At 42.1% G+C, this 20295-nt stretch overlaps 1 protein-coding gene and 1 long non-coding RNA gene across 4 annotated transcripts in view; one reads left to right on the plus strand and one right to left on the minus strand.

The window, feature by feature from the left end:
- Window positions 1-692: 692 nt before the first annotated feature.
- Window positions 693-19139, plus strand: LOC137096066 (uncharacterized). Its single transcript, XR_010909216.1, has 2 exons — window positions 693-935; window positions 18039-19139. It is a non-coding gene; the product is annotated as an uncharacterized lncRNA (long non-coding RNA).
- Window positions 7718-20295, minus strand: part of QRICH2 (glutamine rich 2) — a 53958-nt gene continuing 41380 nt past the window's right edge. For 2 of the 3 annotated variants that reach the window (XM_060764618.2, XM_060764615.2), the window contains 4 exons: window positions 16818-16980; window positions 15628-15709; window positions 14998-15123; window positions 12193-12655 (listed from right to left, as the gene is read on the minus strand). In XM_060764618.2, the coding sequence (XP_060620601.2) occupies window positions 12537-12655; window positions 14998-15123; window positions 15628-15709; window positions 16818-16980 (490 nt within the window). In that variant the 3' untranslated portion in view covers window positions 12193-12536. Of the gene's footprint in view, window positions 8820-12192; window positions 12656-14997; window positions 15124-15627; window positions 15710-16817; window positions 16981-20295 lie in introns of those variants that run through there. The other variant, XM_060764617.2, reaches the window with a different exon arrangement.

Genomic DNA, 20295 nt, shown 5'->3' on the forward strand with positions numbered 1-20295 from the left:
CTCTGTATCTATGCCACAGTTTTTGTCCTGCAGTCAGGCCCTGTATGGAACTTCGGGGACAGTGCATACCTGTCAAATATAATTTCTATTTTTGAGATATACATCTGTAACAAAATTAGCAGCTGACCATAGGTTAACTATATCAATGACCGATGTTTTTGGTAGGTATGACTGCCACCACCTCAGTTTTATTGGTCTGAGGAACCAAAGGTGTGAATGTGTTGTAGGTAAGGTGTGTTTGCCCTTAGTTCTTCTATTGCTTCTTCGCTGGCTGACTGGACTTTAAAGAGATTTCTATTATTGACTTGACTTAGTTCTGAGGAGATTGACAGACTGAAGCTGCCACCAGTTAAAAATGAACTAGAAAAGGTTTATTGAACTTTAAGCAAATATCTACTCATAGAATGAGCTGTACAGAAACTTGATTCAGTTGTAGAGGCTTAGTATATTTAAATCAGGAGTTTCACTGACAATAAAGCTTTTAAAACTGTGAGTTTCCTTAAACACACTGCTCTACTCCTAGAAACAGTATCACTTAGAGAACAGGCTCCTATCTGTCTCACACACAGGGCAATAAGCTCTCTTAAACTTCTCCTAAGTCTAAGAAGACAAGTCTTTCTGTTACTGATCCTCTCAATACAGTAACCCTAGCCCTTGTCTGCTACTTATTCCCTATCCTTAAGGCTCACTTTTTAGCTTTCTTTCCCTGTCAGACTCCTATTTAGCTTCCTCTCCTAAAAATCCCTTCCTTCTGTGTCTGATGTCAAGACACTTCTCTCTTTGTCAAAAGCTGACAGCCTCTTTCCCTCTCTCAACCGACTCCTCCCCTAATTGCTCTGACCAATCAGGAGTTGGCTTGACTCCTCCTCCTGCTTCTGCCTGTCTTTCAAGATGACAGCCACTGACTTTCAGGCTTCGGCCTGGACGCCTTAAAGGTAGATTTCACTACAACATCTATATCTATATATACGGGGGGGGGGGGGGGGAGAGGGAGAGATTTAAAGTGAACTTATTAATTGTTGGCCACATTGCATCCAGAAGTAGAGACACTTCTCTACTACTACTGTGGATGTTGAGTTGTGGAAGGTTTATGGGGAGCAATCAATAGCATGATTTCTCTTTTGATTCTTGCTGTTCTTTCTTTCTTTCTTTCTTTCTTTCTTTACTATCCTTGTATACCACCTTTCTCAGCCTATTGGCAACTCAAGGTGGTTTACAACAAGTCAGTACACATAAGGCTATAATCATTAGACCAGTGGTCCTCAACCTATGGGTCCCCAGATGTTTTGGCCTTCAAATCTCAGAAATCCCAACAGCTGGTAAACTGGCTGGGATTTCTGGGAGTTGTAGGCCAAAACACCTGGGGACTCACAGGTTGGGAACCACTGCATTAGACCCATCCAGAAAATGTGTCTCCTTGCTGTGAAGACAGTTGAACTCACTCATTTTTGAAACCCTCCTCTTCAGGTATAGATGAATATGGCATCAGGCATGATTTAAATGCTAAATTACAATTAGACTAGGTATGTGAGAATGTTAAATATGACCTTCACTCAACATTTAGAGTGTGTGGTGCAGCCCCCAGGGGTCCTGAAGCATGAAAGACCTAATGGTACACCAAGGAGGAACCTCTGTGCTTTCCCCGGAGTGCCCGGTGGGGTTGCCTCATTCCCCTCACACTTTCTTAAGCAAAGAGGAAAGAAAAGACGTAGGCGCTCTCTCCCCTCTTCTCACATGCTTTTGTGAAAATGTAAGTTATTTTGGCCACTTCCTGTCATGCACCAAACTTTCCCCGATATTAGAGTTTCCTGGCAGTAAACATGCTGTGAAACTGGGGTTGTTTGTTTTGTTTTTGTTTTTGGTGTTGTTGCAAAACTTCCCTGGTGTGGCCCAGAGCTCTTTTGACACAAATGGAAGAGGTAGCTGGCAAGACAGCCTGCATGGAAGAAGAATGAGTGATAGCGATAGCCCTAGAGATCCTGTCTCCCTCTCCATAGAAAAGAGTTCTGTTTCCAAAAATAAGAAGCCATGTTGACAAGGGCAGCAGGCTGGGTTAGCCACATATTGCATGCGTGGTCAGGGAGAAAAGATAAGGATGCTTCTGAAACCAGGAGAGCGTCTGTTTGTAACTGCTACAGCAAGAGTGAATGGGGCTGTGGGTGGAGTTAGAGAAACAGGCAGCACTTGCTGCTTTAGGGCTAGGCTGAGAAAGTGGAGGCATTTAAAGCTGTTGCAACAAATAGAGAGGAGCACTATCCTGTCCTTTTCTCTCCTTTTTCCCCTGAGTTTTTCTACTATAAATTATTTTGTTTTATGTGTTGTTTCTCCCACCCTGGACATTCCACAGATATATAAACCCCATTTTCCTAGTTTCCAACAGACCTCACAACCTCTGAGGAGGACTGCCATAGATATGGGCAAAACGCCAGGAGAGAATGCTTCTGGAACATGGCCATACAGCCCAGAAAACTCACAGCAACTTAGTTTGTTTTTCTCAGCAGCCACTTTTGAATTTCTACACTCTGAATTTCAGTGGTTTACGTTACAGAACATCAAATAAAAGCCCTTATTTGAGAATAGGTAAAGGTAAAGGTTTTCCCCTGACATTAAGTCCAGTCATGTCCAACTCTGGGATGTGGTGCTCATCTCTTTGGCCAGCATGACTACGTGGAGCACCATTACCTTCCCGCTGGAGTGGTATCTATTGATCTACTTACATTTGCATGCTTTCGAACTGTTAGGCTGGCAGAAGCTGGGGCTGACAGTGGAAGCTCACGCTGCTCTCTGGATTTGAACCTGCAACCTTTCGGCCAACAAGCTCAGCAGCTCAGCAGTTTAATCCACTGCACCACCGCAGGCTCTATTTGAGGATATTGCAACTCAATTGAAGCACATATAGTGACGCAAGACCCCACTCCAATGTGGGGATGGACAGCTCTGTCAGTACTTGCTTCTTTCTGTCTCACATGTTTCCAGACTTCAGTTCCTGCTGATGGTATCTTTCTGCATGATTTTGCAATTTGCTTTTTAAAACCTGCATGCAAATTCACGAGCATGTATGTGTACACTTCCACTAGTAAACATGCAATGGCATGCAGTGCACAATGTGTGGAGGTTTACATAATAGTGTTTTTCTTTTATATAATGCTTTCCTTTCTCCTCACTCTTGCCCATTGCATGCAATTATCTGTAGTAGGAACATTTTGTATCCTTTTTTTTTTTCGTTCAGAGCAAAAATGATCTTTAAACTCTTTAAAATGTTCCTAAAATTCAAATTTAAAATAGTAAAAACAGAGCAGTTTTAAACCTTACATCCCATTTGGAACAGCATAGTTTTGTGTCCCCACTGGGAGCTTAAAAGGGATGGAGGCTGCTTACTGCTACTGAATTCACTGTCCTTGTAATGGGGAAGGAAGAAGACCCACTGATTTAAATGTGGTTTGGGATGATTATATATGATTACACATTCATATTTGTGTTCTCGTTGTTTGGAAATAAGGCATATGCAATTTTTTTCGATACATTAATTGAGAGATCATTTTTCCAAATGAAGCGGAGAGTGTTTGAGGACCGGGACATCCGTAGGGATACCAAGGTGCTTGTTTATAAAGCGATTGTCCTCCCAACCCTGCTGTATGCCTGCGAAGCATGGACTGTCTACAGGCGTCACATGCAACTCCTGGAACGATTCCATCCTCCGGAAAATCCTTCAAATCTCTTAGGAAGACAGGTGGACAAATGTCAGTGTGCTGGAAGAAGCAAAGACCACCAGCATTGAAGTGATGGTCTTCCACCATCAGCTCTGCTGGACCGGCCATGTTGTCCAGATGCCCGACCACCGTTTCTCAAAGCAGTTGCTCTACTCCGAACTCAAGAATGGAAAATGGAATGTTGGTGGACAGAAAAAGAGATTTACAGATGGGCTCAAAGCCAACCTTAAAAACTCCGGCATAGACACTGAGCACTGGGAAGCCCTGGCCCTTGAGCACTCCAGCTGGAGGTCAGCCGTGACCAGCAGTGCTGCAGAATTTGAAGAGGCATGAATGGAAGGTGAAAGAGAGAAACATGCCAAGAGGAAGACGCGTCAAGCCAACCCCCACCGCCTTCCACCTGGAAACCAATGCCCTCACTGCGGGAGAAGATGCAGATCAAGAATAGGGCTCCACAGTCACCTACAGACCCACCAGAACACTGATCCTGGAAGACTATCCTGCTCAGCCAACGAGGGATCGCCTAAGTGAGCAAGTAAATGTAAAATTGGGTGCAAAATTACATTTGAAACCAATAGGTGAAATATTTCCTGTCCCTCTTGGTGGTTTGTCTCAAGTCCTCTTCACTGGATGTTTTTCTCTCTTTGTACTGAACCTGCCACCACATTAATCATGGAAAGGAGGTAGATTCACATGCTGGGCTGTGCTGATCCACTAGAGGTAATTTGTTGTTCACAATGCTCAAAATTACTTCTTGGGAGTATGGAGGGCATTTCTGCCATATTTAGTTCCAGGAGAATGCACAGGAAATGACTTCTGTTCAGCTTGTGTTATAAAGGATTCTCCTGGGCCTAAAATGGCCCCAAAGGCCCCCAAACATAATAAAAATGCCCCAATGTCTGCAATAGGGTGCTTCCAAGGTCTACTGAGGGACAAATGTATCCCATAGCCTTTCAGGTATGGGTAAACTTCAGCTCTCCAAGTGTTTTAGACTTCAACTCCCACAATTCCTAACAGCCTACCGGCTGTTAGGAATTGTGAGAGTTGAAGCCCAATACACCTGGAGGGCCGAAGTTTGCCCATACCTGAAAGGCCTGTGCTATAAAGTGTCTTTGTGTCCCACGCTGCAGAAGGAAATGAGCCCAGTATCTGCACCTCTCTTGTGGTCTATACAAGTAGCTTTCGTTTCCTGAAATAAGGAAGAAAAGCAAATACACCAAACCAGGCTTGCAGGAAATTCACGTAATGTTTACTTTGCTTCTCCTTTTTTGGATAAAGCTAATCCAAAGTGATATGGGATGTTTGTTTATAATATGTGCCAAACTCTTGTTGATTTATGCCAGCATCACAACCCATTATATTGTCATAAGGTGTATATAACTCATGGGCGGGATAGGAACAGCAGGGAGAGATGTCTCCATTCCCAAAGAAAGTTGCTCTGGTAGATCCCAGCATAGGAACTAGCAAGGCATCTGTCTCCATTGCCAGAGCTGACTTTTGCACTCATTCCCAATTGTTGCAGTTCCTGTGAGCATTTAAATTTTGTTACCTCTGCCACTGGTGACCTCTATAGCAAAGTAGATATGCTGGCGAAAAGGACACTGTCTCTAGCTTAATGTAGTGGTTCACAGCCTGTGGTTCTTCGGGTATTATTGAGTTCAGCTCCCAGAATTTATTAAAGTTGATCAAGCTGTCTGGGAGTTGAAATCCCAAACATGTGGAGGATCAAAGCTTGGGAACCATTGGCTTCAATACTAGAAACGTGGCTGAGAGCAAATTTGCTAGAGCTCACCTGCAGCATCAAACTGTTGCCTTTTTGTAAGGCTGCTCTGAATCCCCTTCGGGGTTTGGGTTTTTTCTTTTAGTATCAGAAACTGCAAGTCGCTTCTGGTGTGTGAGACTTGGCCACCTGCAAGGACGTTGTCCAGGGGATGCCCAGATGTTTTGATGTTTTACCATCCTTGTGGGAGGCTTCTCTCATGTCCCCGCATGGGGAGCTGGAGCTGACAGAGGGAGCTCATCCACGCTCTCCCCAGTCTTCAGTCCCACTGGCACAAGGGTTTAACCCACTTTGCCACCGGGGGCTCCCTTAGGGGTGAGAAGGGTGAGGTATAAATATGGCAAGCAAATAAATAAATAAATAAATAAATAATACAAATGCCTTTCAGTTGGGATCATCTTTGAGATGACCTTGCAGTGTTTCTTAAACTCTTCTCCTCCAGGTGTTTTGGACTTCAGCTCCCACAATTCCTAACAGCTGGTAAGCTGGCTGGGATTTCTGGGAGCTGAAGTCCAAAACACCCAGAGGAGCAGAGTTTGAGAAACACTGATCTAGAATACGTAGGGAACACACATTTTGAGTTTTTAAAAAGTAACCATTGAGAAAAGATCCCAAACGACCTTGAGAATAGCTTCAACCCTCTTCTAAACAAAGCAGCCATTCCCAAATTGCCTGCTAATTTTTAGCAATGCCCATTTAGATCTAACCATACTCAATGATGTAAAATAAGAGATTAGGTTTTTACATGTCTTCCTTTAACTATTACATTCAGAACAATACAGCTGATTGCTGGCTTTTCTGTTACCTTTTTTTCTCCCCCATGAGAACTCCAGGAAGCAATTTGTAACTTTTCTTTTCTCTTCTGGCTGATATTTGACAACAATTTACAAGACAGGCAGGCTGGATGACTCACTCGGCTTGTGTTCTCATTCCTCAAGGGCAGGAGGAACAGCATAAACAGTAAATGTAGTAAGACTTGCAGCACGAGTAGGCTGCTTTCTTCATTTGATGACAGAAGCACAGTAACTGTTAATGTGTGTGTTTGCATACCCATGCCCACAGTCACTGAGACTCTAAATCCAGAACTTTCAAGGTGATTCTTGTAACGTTTTGTGATTTAGATTTAGCCATCTTGAAGTGGGTTCATTAGAGCTAATGTAGCATCATGGCTTAGTATTGGACTATGATCCTGGGAAACTAGGATTTGAATTTTGCCTGTGCCATAAGTTCACTCAGCCTCAAAGAAAGGCAATGGAAAACCCTTTCTGAACAAATCTTGCCAAGAAAGCCATTGTAGATTCATCTTAGGAATAACTGAAAGGCACAGCAAAAACAGAGTGGACCTTATTCAAATCAATGGGGCTTCAGGACGAACATATTGATTTGTACAGGCCTAGAGCTGTGGGCTATATTTTAGAAGAAGGAACTGGGAAACCACTTCTTAGTATTCCTTGCTCAAGAAAACCCCATGAAATATCTGTGGTTGCCATAAGTCAACCATTCAAGTAAAGGCACATGTGCATAGTTGAAATATGTTTTGAATCTGATTCAACAGCTGTTATGTAGAATTAATTACTTGTTGAGCATATCAATACTTAATTGTAAGTTTAAGGATGACCCCAAGCTACTTTAGCATTCTTGCTGGCACCACAAAATCTGAATGTTAAAACCTTTGCTGGAGGATCTGAAGCCTAGTGTTAACTCGACTGGTTTTCCCAGTTAGCAATGAATGTGCAGAGGACTCGTTAGAAGTCAAACATTTGCCTAGATGCCAACATTGCAGGGGATAATGGGACGGTTAATATTTTCCCCATAATGTGTATGAGCAGTGCAAAGAAAAATGCCAGTCTCTGCACTGAAGTGGCAGTGCGAACCGCAATGGTGTTTTATGTTACTCAAGTGAATGCTGCCTAGGCAGGTAGCTGAAAATTACCGCCTGCCCATTCATCTGATGCCGCGTGTTTTCCTAAGCAGCGCTGCGGGTGTTGTTTCCTGTGTCTATAATCTGAATGGAAAGAGTCAAAAGGGTAAAGCGTTGTTCACATCATTCAGCCATCCTGAGTTAATAGAAACTAAAAAGCATCTTCCACATCATGAGTGAAAAAGCCCTCTGGGAACTTCAACTGCTTTTCTTCATGGTGAAGCAAACAAGTCATTAGGAGTTGGCTCATATAAATCAAATATAGATAAGAGGAGGCAGAAAATGGATTTGGATAGGATACAGAGATGTATTTCAGTAAAAGGAAATCCTGATTTATTTATTTTTTTGCTGTTGCTTGTTCAACATAACAAAAGTTATGTGAAGAGCAAAACTATTCTCACCATAACTGTGGCATCCTAGCAAAACTGCATGATCTCCCATTAGCTTTCAAAACAACCCCCAAGCAATTCTTGGTGAATTAACTAAATAGGTGGACAGCTTCAGAATTATAAACATACTAGGCTTCATATTCCTATTATCAGTTAGAATGACAGAAATGTCCATAAGACAACAAAGGGTGGCTTTCTGGAAGAAGAAATACCTGTTTCCTTGGAGCAACATGACCTGGGATTGAAAATCTAATAGAGCTTCTTTGAATTGGGACAGATGCAGATGAGACTCTCCTCAATTCAAAATGAGCCCCAATGCAAGTAGAAGTGTATGAGCAATAATCAATTATCTATATAAAGAGAACGATGCCCTGCTGATGAAGCCAAGCATCCACCACAGCCATACACTTGGCAAATATAAGTGGAACTGTGCAGAGACTGAAAGGAAGGGTACATATATGGTATACTTTGCTTCCCAGTACAGAACATTGAGATTATCTGTGAGGTAATCCGATAGTGACGTGGAAGTATGCATCTTTCAAATCCAGGCAAATCAATCACCTTTCTGTATCATGGGTAGATGGAAGCAAAAGTGGGCATCTTGAAGCATCTGGACTGCACACAGAAGGTGACATTGAAGATCCAGAATAAGATGTAGTCCTCCTTCATTCTTGGAGATGATGAAGTTGTGGGAGAAACCCCCTTGATGCAGATGAGTGAGAGGGGGACAGGGCTCAATGGCTGAGAAGCAGAGTCTCCTCCACCTTCTCTTGTAGTGTGGGTGAAGGGAGAGTTATGCAAAATGAGTATTCTCCTGCATTCTATGACATAATTCATTGCAATTATATCAATGGCACACGAATCCTATTTGTCTGAGATGCAGACATGGTCTCAGAGACAATGAAGAAATGTCTTTGACAAAAGCGAGATCCTCAGTGCAGGGAGATGGAGTTAAGCAAAATTACAAGGTTGCAGGTAATGTTGCTTGAATGCTCCACCCATGTTTGATTTTTGGATATCTAAAACACAGATCAAAAGAAAGGAAAAGAGTTTGTTCTGTTTGTGATTTTCCCATTTTTATGCTTTCTTTCCTGGCCAAATTCTGATGACTTTGATAACTTGGTAATAAGGGGCAATTTTCCATAAATTCACCTGAAGTTTGTAAGCCGCTTAAGCTGAAGGCCCTAACATCCTCTGTATTACTTAATTCCGTAACTTAGGTAATGTGTAAAAAATATTTTGTTGCTGTATAGTTCTAGCAAACTTCTTGATAATGGTCCTTGAAATTAGCACTCTCTTAAAACCCATTTAGTACTAACTTAATCCTCCCCAGTCCAATATAGTTGACTTGTTTGGATCTCTTATTCCATGTTGATACAGTAAGCATTCATCTAAAATATATAACACAGAGATGTAGATGCTACAATTGTGTGAGTGTAATAAATCCCCAAATACAGCATAATCTCAATTTCTGCGAGGGATATGTTCTTGGACTTACTGTAGAAACGCAGATAACAGTGAATCCTGTCGAGATAAATTACTTCCAGCAGAAACATGCCATATAGTTATGCTGGATGATCTAGAAAACACCTGAGAGAATACCTCTGTAGCATTTCCATATCTTCCAGCATGACTGTACGATCCAACGTCCAGTGAAAGCAGACCATAGAGTTTAATGGAAGATCTAGAAAATTCTTAGAAGAAGAATGTGTTCTTTTTTCAGACATTGGGTAGAAACTGGTCCTGTGGAAATGGGAACAGTGCACAAACGCAATACATTTTGTAACAGCTTTCCATTAAGGCGAGAAAACTCAATCATCACCAAAATTAAGCAAAATGCTCAACCACTACACAATTAATCACATGTTTGAGTATTGTAATATGTAAATTTAAAGTGGGAGTAATATCCAGGTCCTTTCCATGGCATAACTTGAAATGCATTGTGGGATAACAGCAATTTGAGTTGCTAACTATGAGGGGAAAAATGACATCTCCTGGAAGTTCTGCTGTATGTCAGCTAGCTACCATAGTTGGGAAGATTTGAGCACGGCACCCTTCCTGACAAAGATGCAGTATGGACCAAGACACGTTACAGACCCTGAGAATTCCCTTCATGTGACCTCCATGAGTAATTATGAAGCTGTCTCCAAGCATAAGTGAGACTGCAGCCCCTCAAGCCTTCCTTTTCCTGCAGTGGGCATGAAAAGTGTGAGCATACCAGGCCTCAGTACACCAAATCTTAACCCTGTTTTGATCTGGTTTCCTTGGACATTCAGAGACTCCTGAAGGAAGCCAGGTAGGTTCTCTAGTTTTGTGCTGTGTGCCTGTGAACTGAAGAAGTTGATCAGATTTTTCTCTCACTGCCACTTAAGGAAGCTTATTGAGTGTTCTGCATGAAAATGAAGGTGGGAGTGGTGTTGGCACATTGTCCCATTTGTTGGTCTCAGAGAGCTGGCAAATGCCTGACATTGCTAGTCGTTGATGCCAAGTCATGCAGCCAAGGGAAAGCGGAAGGATCTCTGAAGCCACCAGAATGTAGAACTTCAAAACATATCCAATCTGACTGCAGGAACAATTCATATCCTCTAGCTCTGGTGCGATAGCACCTCCACATAAAAAAATGCAAGAAAGCCCTTCTGTTGCATTATGAGACAGCCTGTGATATTTGTCTAGTCTGACTGCATTCTGTATCATGTAACTAGGCACCGAAACATACTAGGAAACCAAATGTTGTATTTTCCACCCAAAGCTTGTTTGCTTTGGAATGGGTTTGAAATTCTCAAGTGATGATTTAAGATTCACAAGGGAATTAAAAGTTCTGGCCTTACAGAAGTGTTATTACTTGCTTGCCCAACTGCAACAGACTGGACAGTTCAAACAATTCAGATCAAAGGAATACATGTCCACAACTATTTTCCCTGGTTTCCTGTGCAGTTTTGAGCAGTACAAAGTTGGTAATTCATTCTCATGGTCCTGTCATGTGTGACTAAAATAACTGGAGCTAGCCAGTCAAAATGCCCTTCTAAAGGTTATGTGCCTTCAAGCCACTTAGAGTGACCCTAAGGGGAGCCCATCATTGGGTTTTCTGGGCAAGATTAGTTCAGATAGCTATGTGTGTCATCTTTCACTTTACACTCATTCCTGCAAACTCACTTTGATGGATGCAGAGTAGACTCTATAACCAAGAACCCGCCTCAGTGCTTAAAATACCAAATAAAGATTATTGTTTGCTCTGAGTAAATGGCTTCGCACAGAACGGCTGCTGGTATGTTATAAATCAGATTTTAAAATTAATGTCTGACAGTAAAAAGTTATATGGTGGAAATGGATGGTTAATTGCTAATTCTGGTGAAAGATATAAATTTCAAGTGTATTGTGAAGGCTGAGTAGAGATTTTGCTGTAAGTCGAACCTACTGAGTTGAAAACTAATTTCTACTTGGAAGTGTTGTTTCTTAGTAAAAGGTGAGGCAGCATAACTTTCCTTTTTTTTCAAAACTTAATAAAACCCATTGTATGAATCAGAATTTTTTAAAATGTAGGTGCATACCTAAAGTTTTGTTTTACGTAGTTTTGAAGATCAAATTAGGTAGGTGACGTCCCCCATTCTCCATACACTGAGTAAACCAATTTCTGGCATTTGTCATGACTCTTGCCAGCATAGCAGGCGTTATGTTGGCAATTTCTTCCTGGATGTTGGTCTTCAAATCTTGTAGGCTCCTTGGACGGTTCACACAAACATGGGATTTCAAAAAAACCCATAGAAAAAAATCACAAGAGGCCAAATCTGGAGAGTGGGCCGGCCACTCCAAATCCACTTGAAAAGTAGGTTTCAATGGCAAAAGCACACTTCTCACTGTTCCAGTGCATGATGGCAACTGAACTGTGCCAGGACAAAACTTTATACTCCCTCCTCTCGAACGAGACCACTAGTGCTCCGCTACATCTTCAAACGACTGAATGGCGCACATTTTAAAAAAGGAAGTTATGCTGCCTCACTCTGTACTATAACTTAGTACTATATACAGCACGCTGGTTGGGATGTTCTGAGAGTTGTAGCTCCAAAAGTAACTTTCCCTAGCACTGCCTTAATATTTAGGACAAAGCGGCCAGCTAGAGTATGCTCCTCCAAACATCTTGTAGTCCAGTTCCTGCAAGGAGATGTTGCTGTAAGGAAGTGTCTCCCAGCAGCTCAGTGTTCTCCCACCTCATTTCCCCCACAACTGGAATGGAGAATGGCACTTCGGTGGCTCAAAAATGTGGTTTTCTTTCTTTTAGGTGACAGTGCTGCCCTTTACATAATTGATATATAGTGTTCTACCATACAGTGGGTGCAGTGTGGTGGAAGGCTGAGGATTATCAGCACTTAAAATCATCTCACTCTCTAGAACTAGTTTAAATACATAACTTTGTATTGAATTGTAATCAATACAATTAAGATAAATGGTCTATAGACTTATTTATCTCTACAGAAGGAAGTGTTACCCTCTCCTGAAATTTGTCCCTACCTTTCCCACCCATCTTTTCCCAGAAACATTGCAGTACAGAAGAGACAGAGACGGCCCCTGCTGTGGGCACACCACAAGATGAAAATCTTCCTCTGGCCAGCAGTATGTTGATGCAGTCTTCTTCCAACTTTGCCCTTTATTGCCTTTATTGTCTGGCTTGCATCGGTAAAAATTATCTGAGGCACAAATTACTGTCTGTTATGCTGCTTATGTGGATTGTTCATCAGGGTTTATGTGGATTGTTGTCTTGAGGGAACCTCCATTCGTAGCTCGAGGCTTTCTCTGTCCTGTACTCCAGGATCTTCACTGATCCTGACGGGAGCCACAGACTTATCCCCTATAGATTTTGCTGCAATACACAAAAATAGCTATGTTTGATTCCAGCTGCCATTAATATAAGAGGTTTAACCAATATGTTGAGACAGATCTCCCTCACATTCCTTCCCCGTGCATGAAAATGCTTCCATTTGACCTCAGTGGAAGAATAGACTCCAGTTCACCTGCTGTTCCCAGGTTGACATGGCAAAGTCTTCTTCCTGAAATCATGGAAAGCCTCTCCCCATCAATGTAGTAAATGATTAATGAACTAACTACTTAGTTCAGTATAAGGCAGTTACTTATGCCCCTACAAATTGAACAGGCATGCTTGATTGGGATGCAAGAAAGGGATTACTTGGTAGTGACTCCCAGACCCTCAAACTCCTTTCCAAGGGGTGTTTCCAATGGAACCCTTCCTACTGTATCTTCTCCATGAGAACTACATGGGGGTCGCAGGTATATAATCTTGGCATGCAGATACACAGGGATTGTGTTCTGTAACCCTGATGTTGAGTGGCAAAATTATAGGTCCAGATCTGTCATCTTGAACTGAACATACACATGGTGTAAGTCACTAGCAGAAGTCCAGCTTCTGCCAGCAGGTAAATAACATTTTATTCAAAGCAGAACCTTAGCATCTAAGCTGGGATGTTGTTCACCGAGCTTTGGCGGCTGAATTGTTGTTTTATTTCAGTTTTAATATGTTCTGAGTGTTTTAAATGGTATGAGTTTTTGCCTTGCATGTCATTTTTGGCCAAAAAGTAACTAGATAAATGCAGATAAAAACATGGCTGAGGTGCAGGTCAGCTTGAAAGCCACCAATGTCTTATTCAGAAACCAGGTATACATGGATGGCTATAATGTGAATGTGGCAGCAGCAGAGTGCTGTGTATATTCAGAAGTGCTTTCCAAGGCTAGATAGAACAGACTCTTGTCACAGATGAAGTGCAATCCCAGTCAAATGCGGTACATGCGCAAGTTCTTCTGAAGCTCTGCCAGGGACTATAACCTAACTGGGTACATCTGTGACCTAACTATGGCAGGTATGTATGTTGTGGTCTCTGGGCAAGGAAGGGTGAAAATCTCTGGTGGAGACAGACTCTGTTCTGTTCATCATCAAAGTAAAGATGGCAGTAGCAGATGGGACACTGTTCTTCCTTAGCAAGAAGCATAATTGCAAATGTATTTTCTGTTGATGAAATCTAACACTGAAAACAGGGTCTCAGCTCCTTTCACTCATCCACAATTTGTTTTTGATGCTACAGGGTTGTTGTTTTTTTTTAACCTATCTTGTTAAACACCTCTTCACAAACATCAAACCTGAAACGCTTGACAGCATCACTTGTAAATGGGTCCCTACAGGAGTCCTGCTTTGCATCACCTTTTTTGGCACATCTCTCCTTCCCTGCCCCCCCCCCCCCCCAATCTGCAAGCCACTGGGTTCAGTTGTATTTAGGACAGTGTTGGCCTTCAGACATCTGTCAATAAGAACCAGTCATCAAAGTCTGTTTTGAGGAGCTCCCAAACTTTCTATAGGGGACCTATATTTTGCATTTTTAATATGAACCAAATCTGCATTGTTCCTGTATCCAATAACCCCCAACCACCCAACCCTGCAAATACACACACACACATATATATATGCTCAAGATTCAGTGGCTGACCCTGGTAGGTAAACAGCACTCTTGGGCTGTGCTAAATGGCTCTATGATTTCCTGCAGTGCTCTTCAATCAATCTGGCATGTAGTCCAATTGTTCTAACTGACTGTGTTTGCAATTACAACTCAGATGTGATCATTTAGCACCTCGGTGCTACCAGAAGGGAGCTCTCTATAAAGGACAGATGGATTGGCAGGCACTGACATTCCAAACAGACCTAGAATCAGTCAACCAGGGACCGTCATCTCACTGGGAGCCTTTGTTTAAAACAGCAACAACAACAACAGTTGTTTGCAAAATAGTCACAAGCATCAACTACACACTATGAAAAAGCATTTCAATACTACTTCACGGTACTTTTACTACATAGAAGGGACAGGAATGAAATCCGCAGAATACTCTAGGAGGCAGAACTACATGTCACTGCAAGCTGGGGTCCTGGCTGATCAAGTGTGAGCACCTGTGTGCTAGTTCACACTGCCCAGTTGTGTCCACTGCTGAAAAGAAAAAGCTCTGCGGCTTGCTTACTATGTCATCTGAATGCGGATACAACAACCACTGACCTATTCCCTCCAACCTCCATCACAAACCAGAGGAAGGAATCATAAATCATTTGCTTGATCCTGCTGCAAGGAGTGATCAGATATGAAATCTAAACTTCTGGTAAAATAAAAATTATTTATCCTCCTGACCAATCTGGAGCCTTCAACATACCTGACAGGCTGCGCAAAGACATTTTAGCAGAGTGAGGACGAACTGGGTAACTGGCAATATCAGCAAGGATGGGCTGATTCCTTTGCGAGGAGGACCGAATAAGTTTGTTCCTTGACCTTAAAAATCCTGTGGAGTGAGAAGTGCAAAAAGAAGAGAAGAGATGCTTCAGGACACAAATCAGTAGTCCATCCCAATCAATAATCTGGTAGTGGCAAGGTCCTCACTAACTAATCTGGTAATGGCAAGGTTCTTACAGATCTGATGATTTAGTAAGCCATCTGGTAATTTCTCCACATCACTTCTCATGTGCATTATGGGGTAAGGCTCAATGGTTTCACAGCTCTCTTAGTGCAGCACCCAACAAAGGCAACTGTTCTGTATATTCCACCCGCCTTCAGTCAATGGATAAGAACAGCTCTCCCCGCCTCCACCCTTGTCTCTTCTTTGAAATAAGCCACAGCCAAAGAGATAAGCAGATATTCCACTGCCTGAGGCAAATGCTTCACATGACTTTAGAATAAAGCCCAGTCTGCTATCTTCAAATTATAATACATACATACTGAATGAACCTATGTCTGGGAAAGAGAGAGGGGACTAATTCACCATCTGCATGTGGAATACAACATTTACCATCCTTTAGTGACGGGAGCTGTGTATCCATCCGCCCTTTGTAGATATGACCATCAAGGCCCAGTATATCTACCTCTTCATGCTGGGGATAAATGGAAACAAAAGACAGATTTCAGTCAGACATAGACATGAAAAATCCAGTGCAAACTAGTCCTAGCTAGAAGATTATTCCAACAGACCCATCACTTAAGAACTGGACATAAAACATCATTTTCCCCAAAGGTTTATCCCACACAGATATTGAAAACTTCCCCTTTTGGGCTACAACTCCCAGACTATACCAGCCAGCACAGTCTCTGTTGGCTGGGATTTCTAGGAATTGTAGGTCAATGCAGTAACTTTTCCAACATCTCATCACACAAGCCTGCTGTCCTGTCACAAACATTGTAGTTGCACTTTGATATCAATCTTCAGCACACTTATTTTGCATGGGTGAATTAGCACTACTTTAGTGATGATGATGATGATGATGATGATAACTTTATTTATATTCTGCCTTCTCTCTCCAAGGGGATTCAGGGCGGATTAAGTGATCCATTGTCATGCAATCTGTTCTCCAGGCTGCCACCCTAACAGCACTGTCTGAACTCCCAATACCCTATTCTATGCATACATACCTTTTGGATTTTCATTGTTATTCATCGTTGCTGTAATTTGCAGTTACAGCAACACACATCAGCAAGGAAGGAATGAAAGTCCTCCTTGGTGAGAAGTCTTCCCAGTGAGGAAGGACTGTCATTGCTTCTTTGGCAGACGGGGGAGGCAGTGCACCTAAGAAGGGATGAGTGTCCTTCCTCACAAAGAAATGTTTCCTCAGAAAGGAAGGACTGTAAAACTCTCCATGGCTCATGGTAGTACTTTAAAATCATGCCCACTCATATCATTGACTGCTTGGAGAAGGAGGAAATTTTTGCACATAAATCCATTCTGGAAAAGCAGGATGGCTGAGAGCCATTGCTAGATTTTACCCATCTATTAAAAAGCTTATCCCAGGAATGGATAGAATACAAAGTAGTTACATAGTGGGCACAGCATAATGTGATGAGTAACAACTAGACACCAATATCTCATGGAAATGATACTTTCCCCGCCTCATGTGATACGGTCCTTACACCACCAGGCCAGCAAAAGACATATACTGATTTCTTTACCCCCTGGTCACTTCTTTGAGGTTCCCCACATCCCCTTACCTTCATCATTGCCAGCATGGCGTTTTCGTCTGCCTGGATGGGTGGCACGCACTGTGCCAACTGCTGAAACCTGCCATAACGCCTGTAAGGGTAGGTGAGGGTGTGGCTGCCTCCACAGTGCCGTGGGACGCTGAGGTAGCTGAAGTCTGTCATCTCAGGAAGTCTGTCATTATGAGGAAACAATATTTGACAACTGGCCAAGTCAAGCAGCCCAGAGACAGAGAGCAAAACCAGTGTGATTGGGCTGCATTGACCTTGTTTCGAAAAGTCATGCGGTATATACTCTTTGGAGACAGAGGTTGACATCTTATCAGGCACAATTGGGATAGACCCATACAACCTATTATTGAGTGGAGGGTCACATATAAGTAAATCCTATCTATTTATCCATTTACTTTAGTGTGGAATAACAATAGGGTGCTGGCCTGCTTTTCTGAGAGAGAACATTTTTGTACTGAGCCATGGTCTATAATGGGCTCTGTTTGTCTGGGTTAAAAGATCTGACTTCTCTTTGCTCATGTAATGGGTAGCATCCTGCTACTACTCTGCTACAGGGGCGACAAGGAGATGAGTGGTGGTAGGGAGCCTACTGAAAATAAAATGGCTCCAGATATCAAACTAGAGAGAGAAAACGATCACCATCCAATCACTTATGTCCTCAATCGCAGAGTGGTGACATGATGCAACTAGAAAGCACACAACAAATGCATTGGAGAAGCCTTCCCATCCTCATGCCTACTGTACATATATCTTGCGAATCCCACAAAACAACAGACAGCTAAACTGTGGGATTATGGGAACCGTAGGCCAACACACTGAGAAGGCACTGGACTTGGGGAAGGCTGTTCTGGAGACGCCAAGCCTGAAGGAGTCATCAAGGTGTAGAAAAGATTCAAATTTTGAGACTGAACTTTCTTTCCATACAGCAAGAGATATCACTCTTTATAGCTCTACTGCAGATCCTCTTATGTTCTTCTACCTTTTTACATGCAAAAACAGATGTGCTTGAGACAATTAGCATTTTCAGAGTCACAATTCAAACAATCTAAATGGGCTTTTAAAGAACTCTGCTGTCCCAAAGAAGGAAGCAGCCGCAGTTCCTCCAACGTCTTCTACTATCACTAAGAGTCACTGTTTGCTAACTGCTTTCTTTCCTTCATCTGCCCAATCTGCTCAATAATAATAATAATAATAATAATAATAATATCCTTACATCCTCAGCTGCTGCAAGAAGACTGCACAGACAGACTACAAGCAGAGGCATAACACCATTGCTCAGATGATTAATTGGAACTTGTGCAACAAATACCATCTGCCTGCGACAAAGAACTGGTGGGATCACAAACCGGAAAAAGCTACAGAAAATGAACACATCAAGCTACTCTGAGACTTCCGGATTCAGATAGACAGAGTTTTGGAGCACAATATTCCTGATCTCACGATCATGTTAAAAAACAAAGTATGGATTGTTAATGTTGCAATCCCAGGTGACAGCAGGATTGAAGAGAAACAACTGGAAAAGCTGACACGATATGCGTATTTAAAGATTGAACTGCAAAGACTCTGGGACAAATCAGTCAAGGTGGTCCCAGTGGTGATTGGCACACTGGGTGCAGTGCCTAAAGACCCTGGCCTGCATTTAAACCACAATTGGAGCTGACAAAATTACCATCTGTCAGCTGCAGAAGGACACCTTACTGGAATCTGCATGCATTATTATTATTATTTATATTCCACTCTATCTCCCTGAAGGGACTCAGGGCAGATTCCCTTCAGGGGAAAGACAAACATTCAATCAAAGCGAGCAGTAAATATTGTTTTCTTGCTATTTAAAAATATAGCCAGCTCTCTGCTTTTGCAGGAGTAAGAGGTGCAGGACCCATGAAAGTGGAAAAACTGCAAATAAATCCCTTTTGAATCTGAAGAATTCTGATAGGAACTGACCGTATAATTGTACTGAAGGAAATAGAAAGAACAGATTAATCAAATCTGCAACTAATCAAATTGACAAAAAAATAAATCCACAAATAGGGACTGGAGGGCTGACTGTAGTAGTAATTCAAGTTTGTGTAAGACCAGAAGGGGCTGGACTCCAACTTCTGTCATCCCGGCCTATTGGCATTTGCTGATAGGACTGTAGCCCATCAGCATCTGAAAGACTACAAGTTCCCCATGCCTGTTTCAGAGCTTTTATCAGCTGTCTTAAGTCCCTTCCTGGAGAGAAAGTAAGACACCAATTTTAGTGATATATAGATGAGAGAGAGAGAATGTGCAAGCAGTCTGGTGTTAAATAAACCTGCCCAAGATTATTTGAAAATCGTATTTCCAATATATGTCTTTGTTTTTGCCTTTGTTTCACATTCATTTCCTTTTTAACGTCTCACAATTCTTCACTCACAGCACTAACATTTTCAAAACCTCAAAACTCAGCTGGTCTAACCATCTCTTAAACAACACCAAAAAGTAAGCATTGTTTCCAGACAGCTCTTCGTCATACTGGAATTGAACTTCAATATTCAACAACAGCCTCTCGCAGTCCTAAATTCCCTACACTTCCTTTTGAGAGTAAAACTGCTTTGGTGTTTGACCACTAATGACATTCTTTATGTTGAATTGAGCTCCTGACTTGAAAATCTTATCCAACATGCTTTTAAAAAAGAACATGTTTTATGTGTGCATTGGAGCCTCCTGGTGTGAGAACTAAACTTTTGCAATCTTTTGTAGACTTCTTTTGTGGTCACTCATGTACTGTCTGTCACCGGGTTGTTTTAGGGGGCTCAATGTAATATCCTTCACCAAGAATGTGGCATCAAAAACAGAACATGAAACATTAGAACCCAAAAGACCTAACTTTGTAAAATCAGCACAAGGGGCATAAGTTAACAGAATATATTGGGGAGAACCCTTGCACTCATGCCCCATTTGTGGACTTTACATGGGGCACTAGGTTGGTGAGGCGTTGGACCTAATCCAGCAGGCTCCTTAAATCTTTAAGCATTTCCCATTTGCATTTTATCAGATAATAAACAAGCAAGCGAGCACACAAAACAGACTGAAAGAGCAGAAGAGCTTTTCACAAGGCAACATCTGGAAAGAGTGGCAGACAGAGCAATTCTGAGCAGACAAGCAAGAGGGAGCAGCAACGGCAAGCCAACAACAAAGCAAACCGTGAGATGAATGCCATGTTTTCATGGCATAGATTGTTGGCGTTTGGGGTTGCACCTTCTGCTTGGCAAACCATGCGGCATTCCCACAGTGCCAGTTAATGTTTTTGTTTGTATGTCACAACTGTATTTTAGACACAAGAGTCAGTCTTCAGACATCATGAAAGATACTGTGAAGTGATAGCAATCAGGTCTGACTTGTTTGACAGATCTGTTAGATTCTTAGTCTGCTTTGGGATTTCACATTTTATTACCCACAGAGCAAGTTAGACCAGAAAAAAATCTATATTCATTCTGATTCACAATCAGTAAAT

This window comes from Anolis sagrei, chromosome 2 (genome assembly GCF_037176765.1).
Source record: "Anolis sagrei isolate rAnoSag1 chromosome 2, rAnoSag1.mat, whole genome shotgun sequence".
In the NCBI taxonomy this organism is placed as follows: domain Eukaryota; kingdom Metazoa; phylum Chordata; class Lepidosauria; order Squamata; family Dactyloidae; genus Anolis; species Anolis sagrei.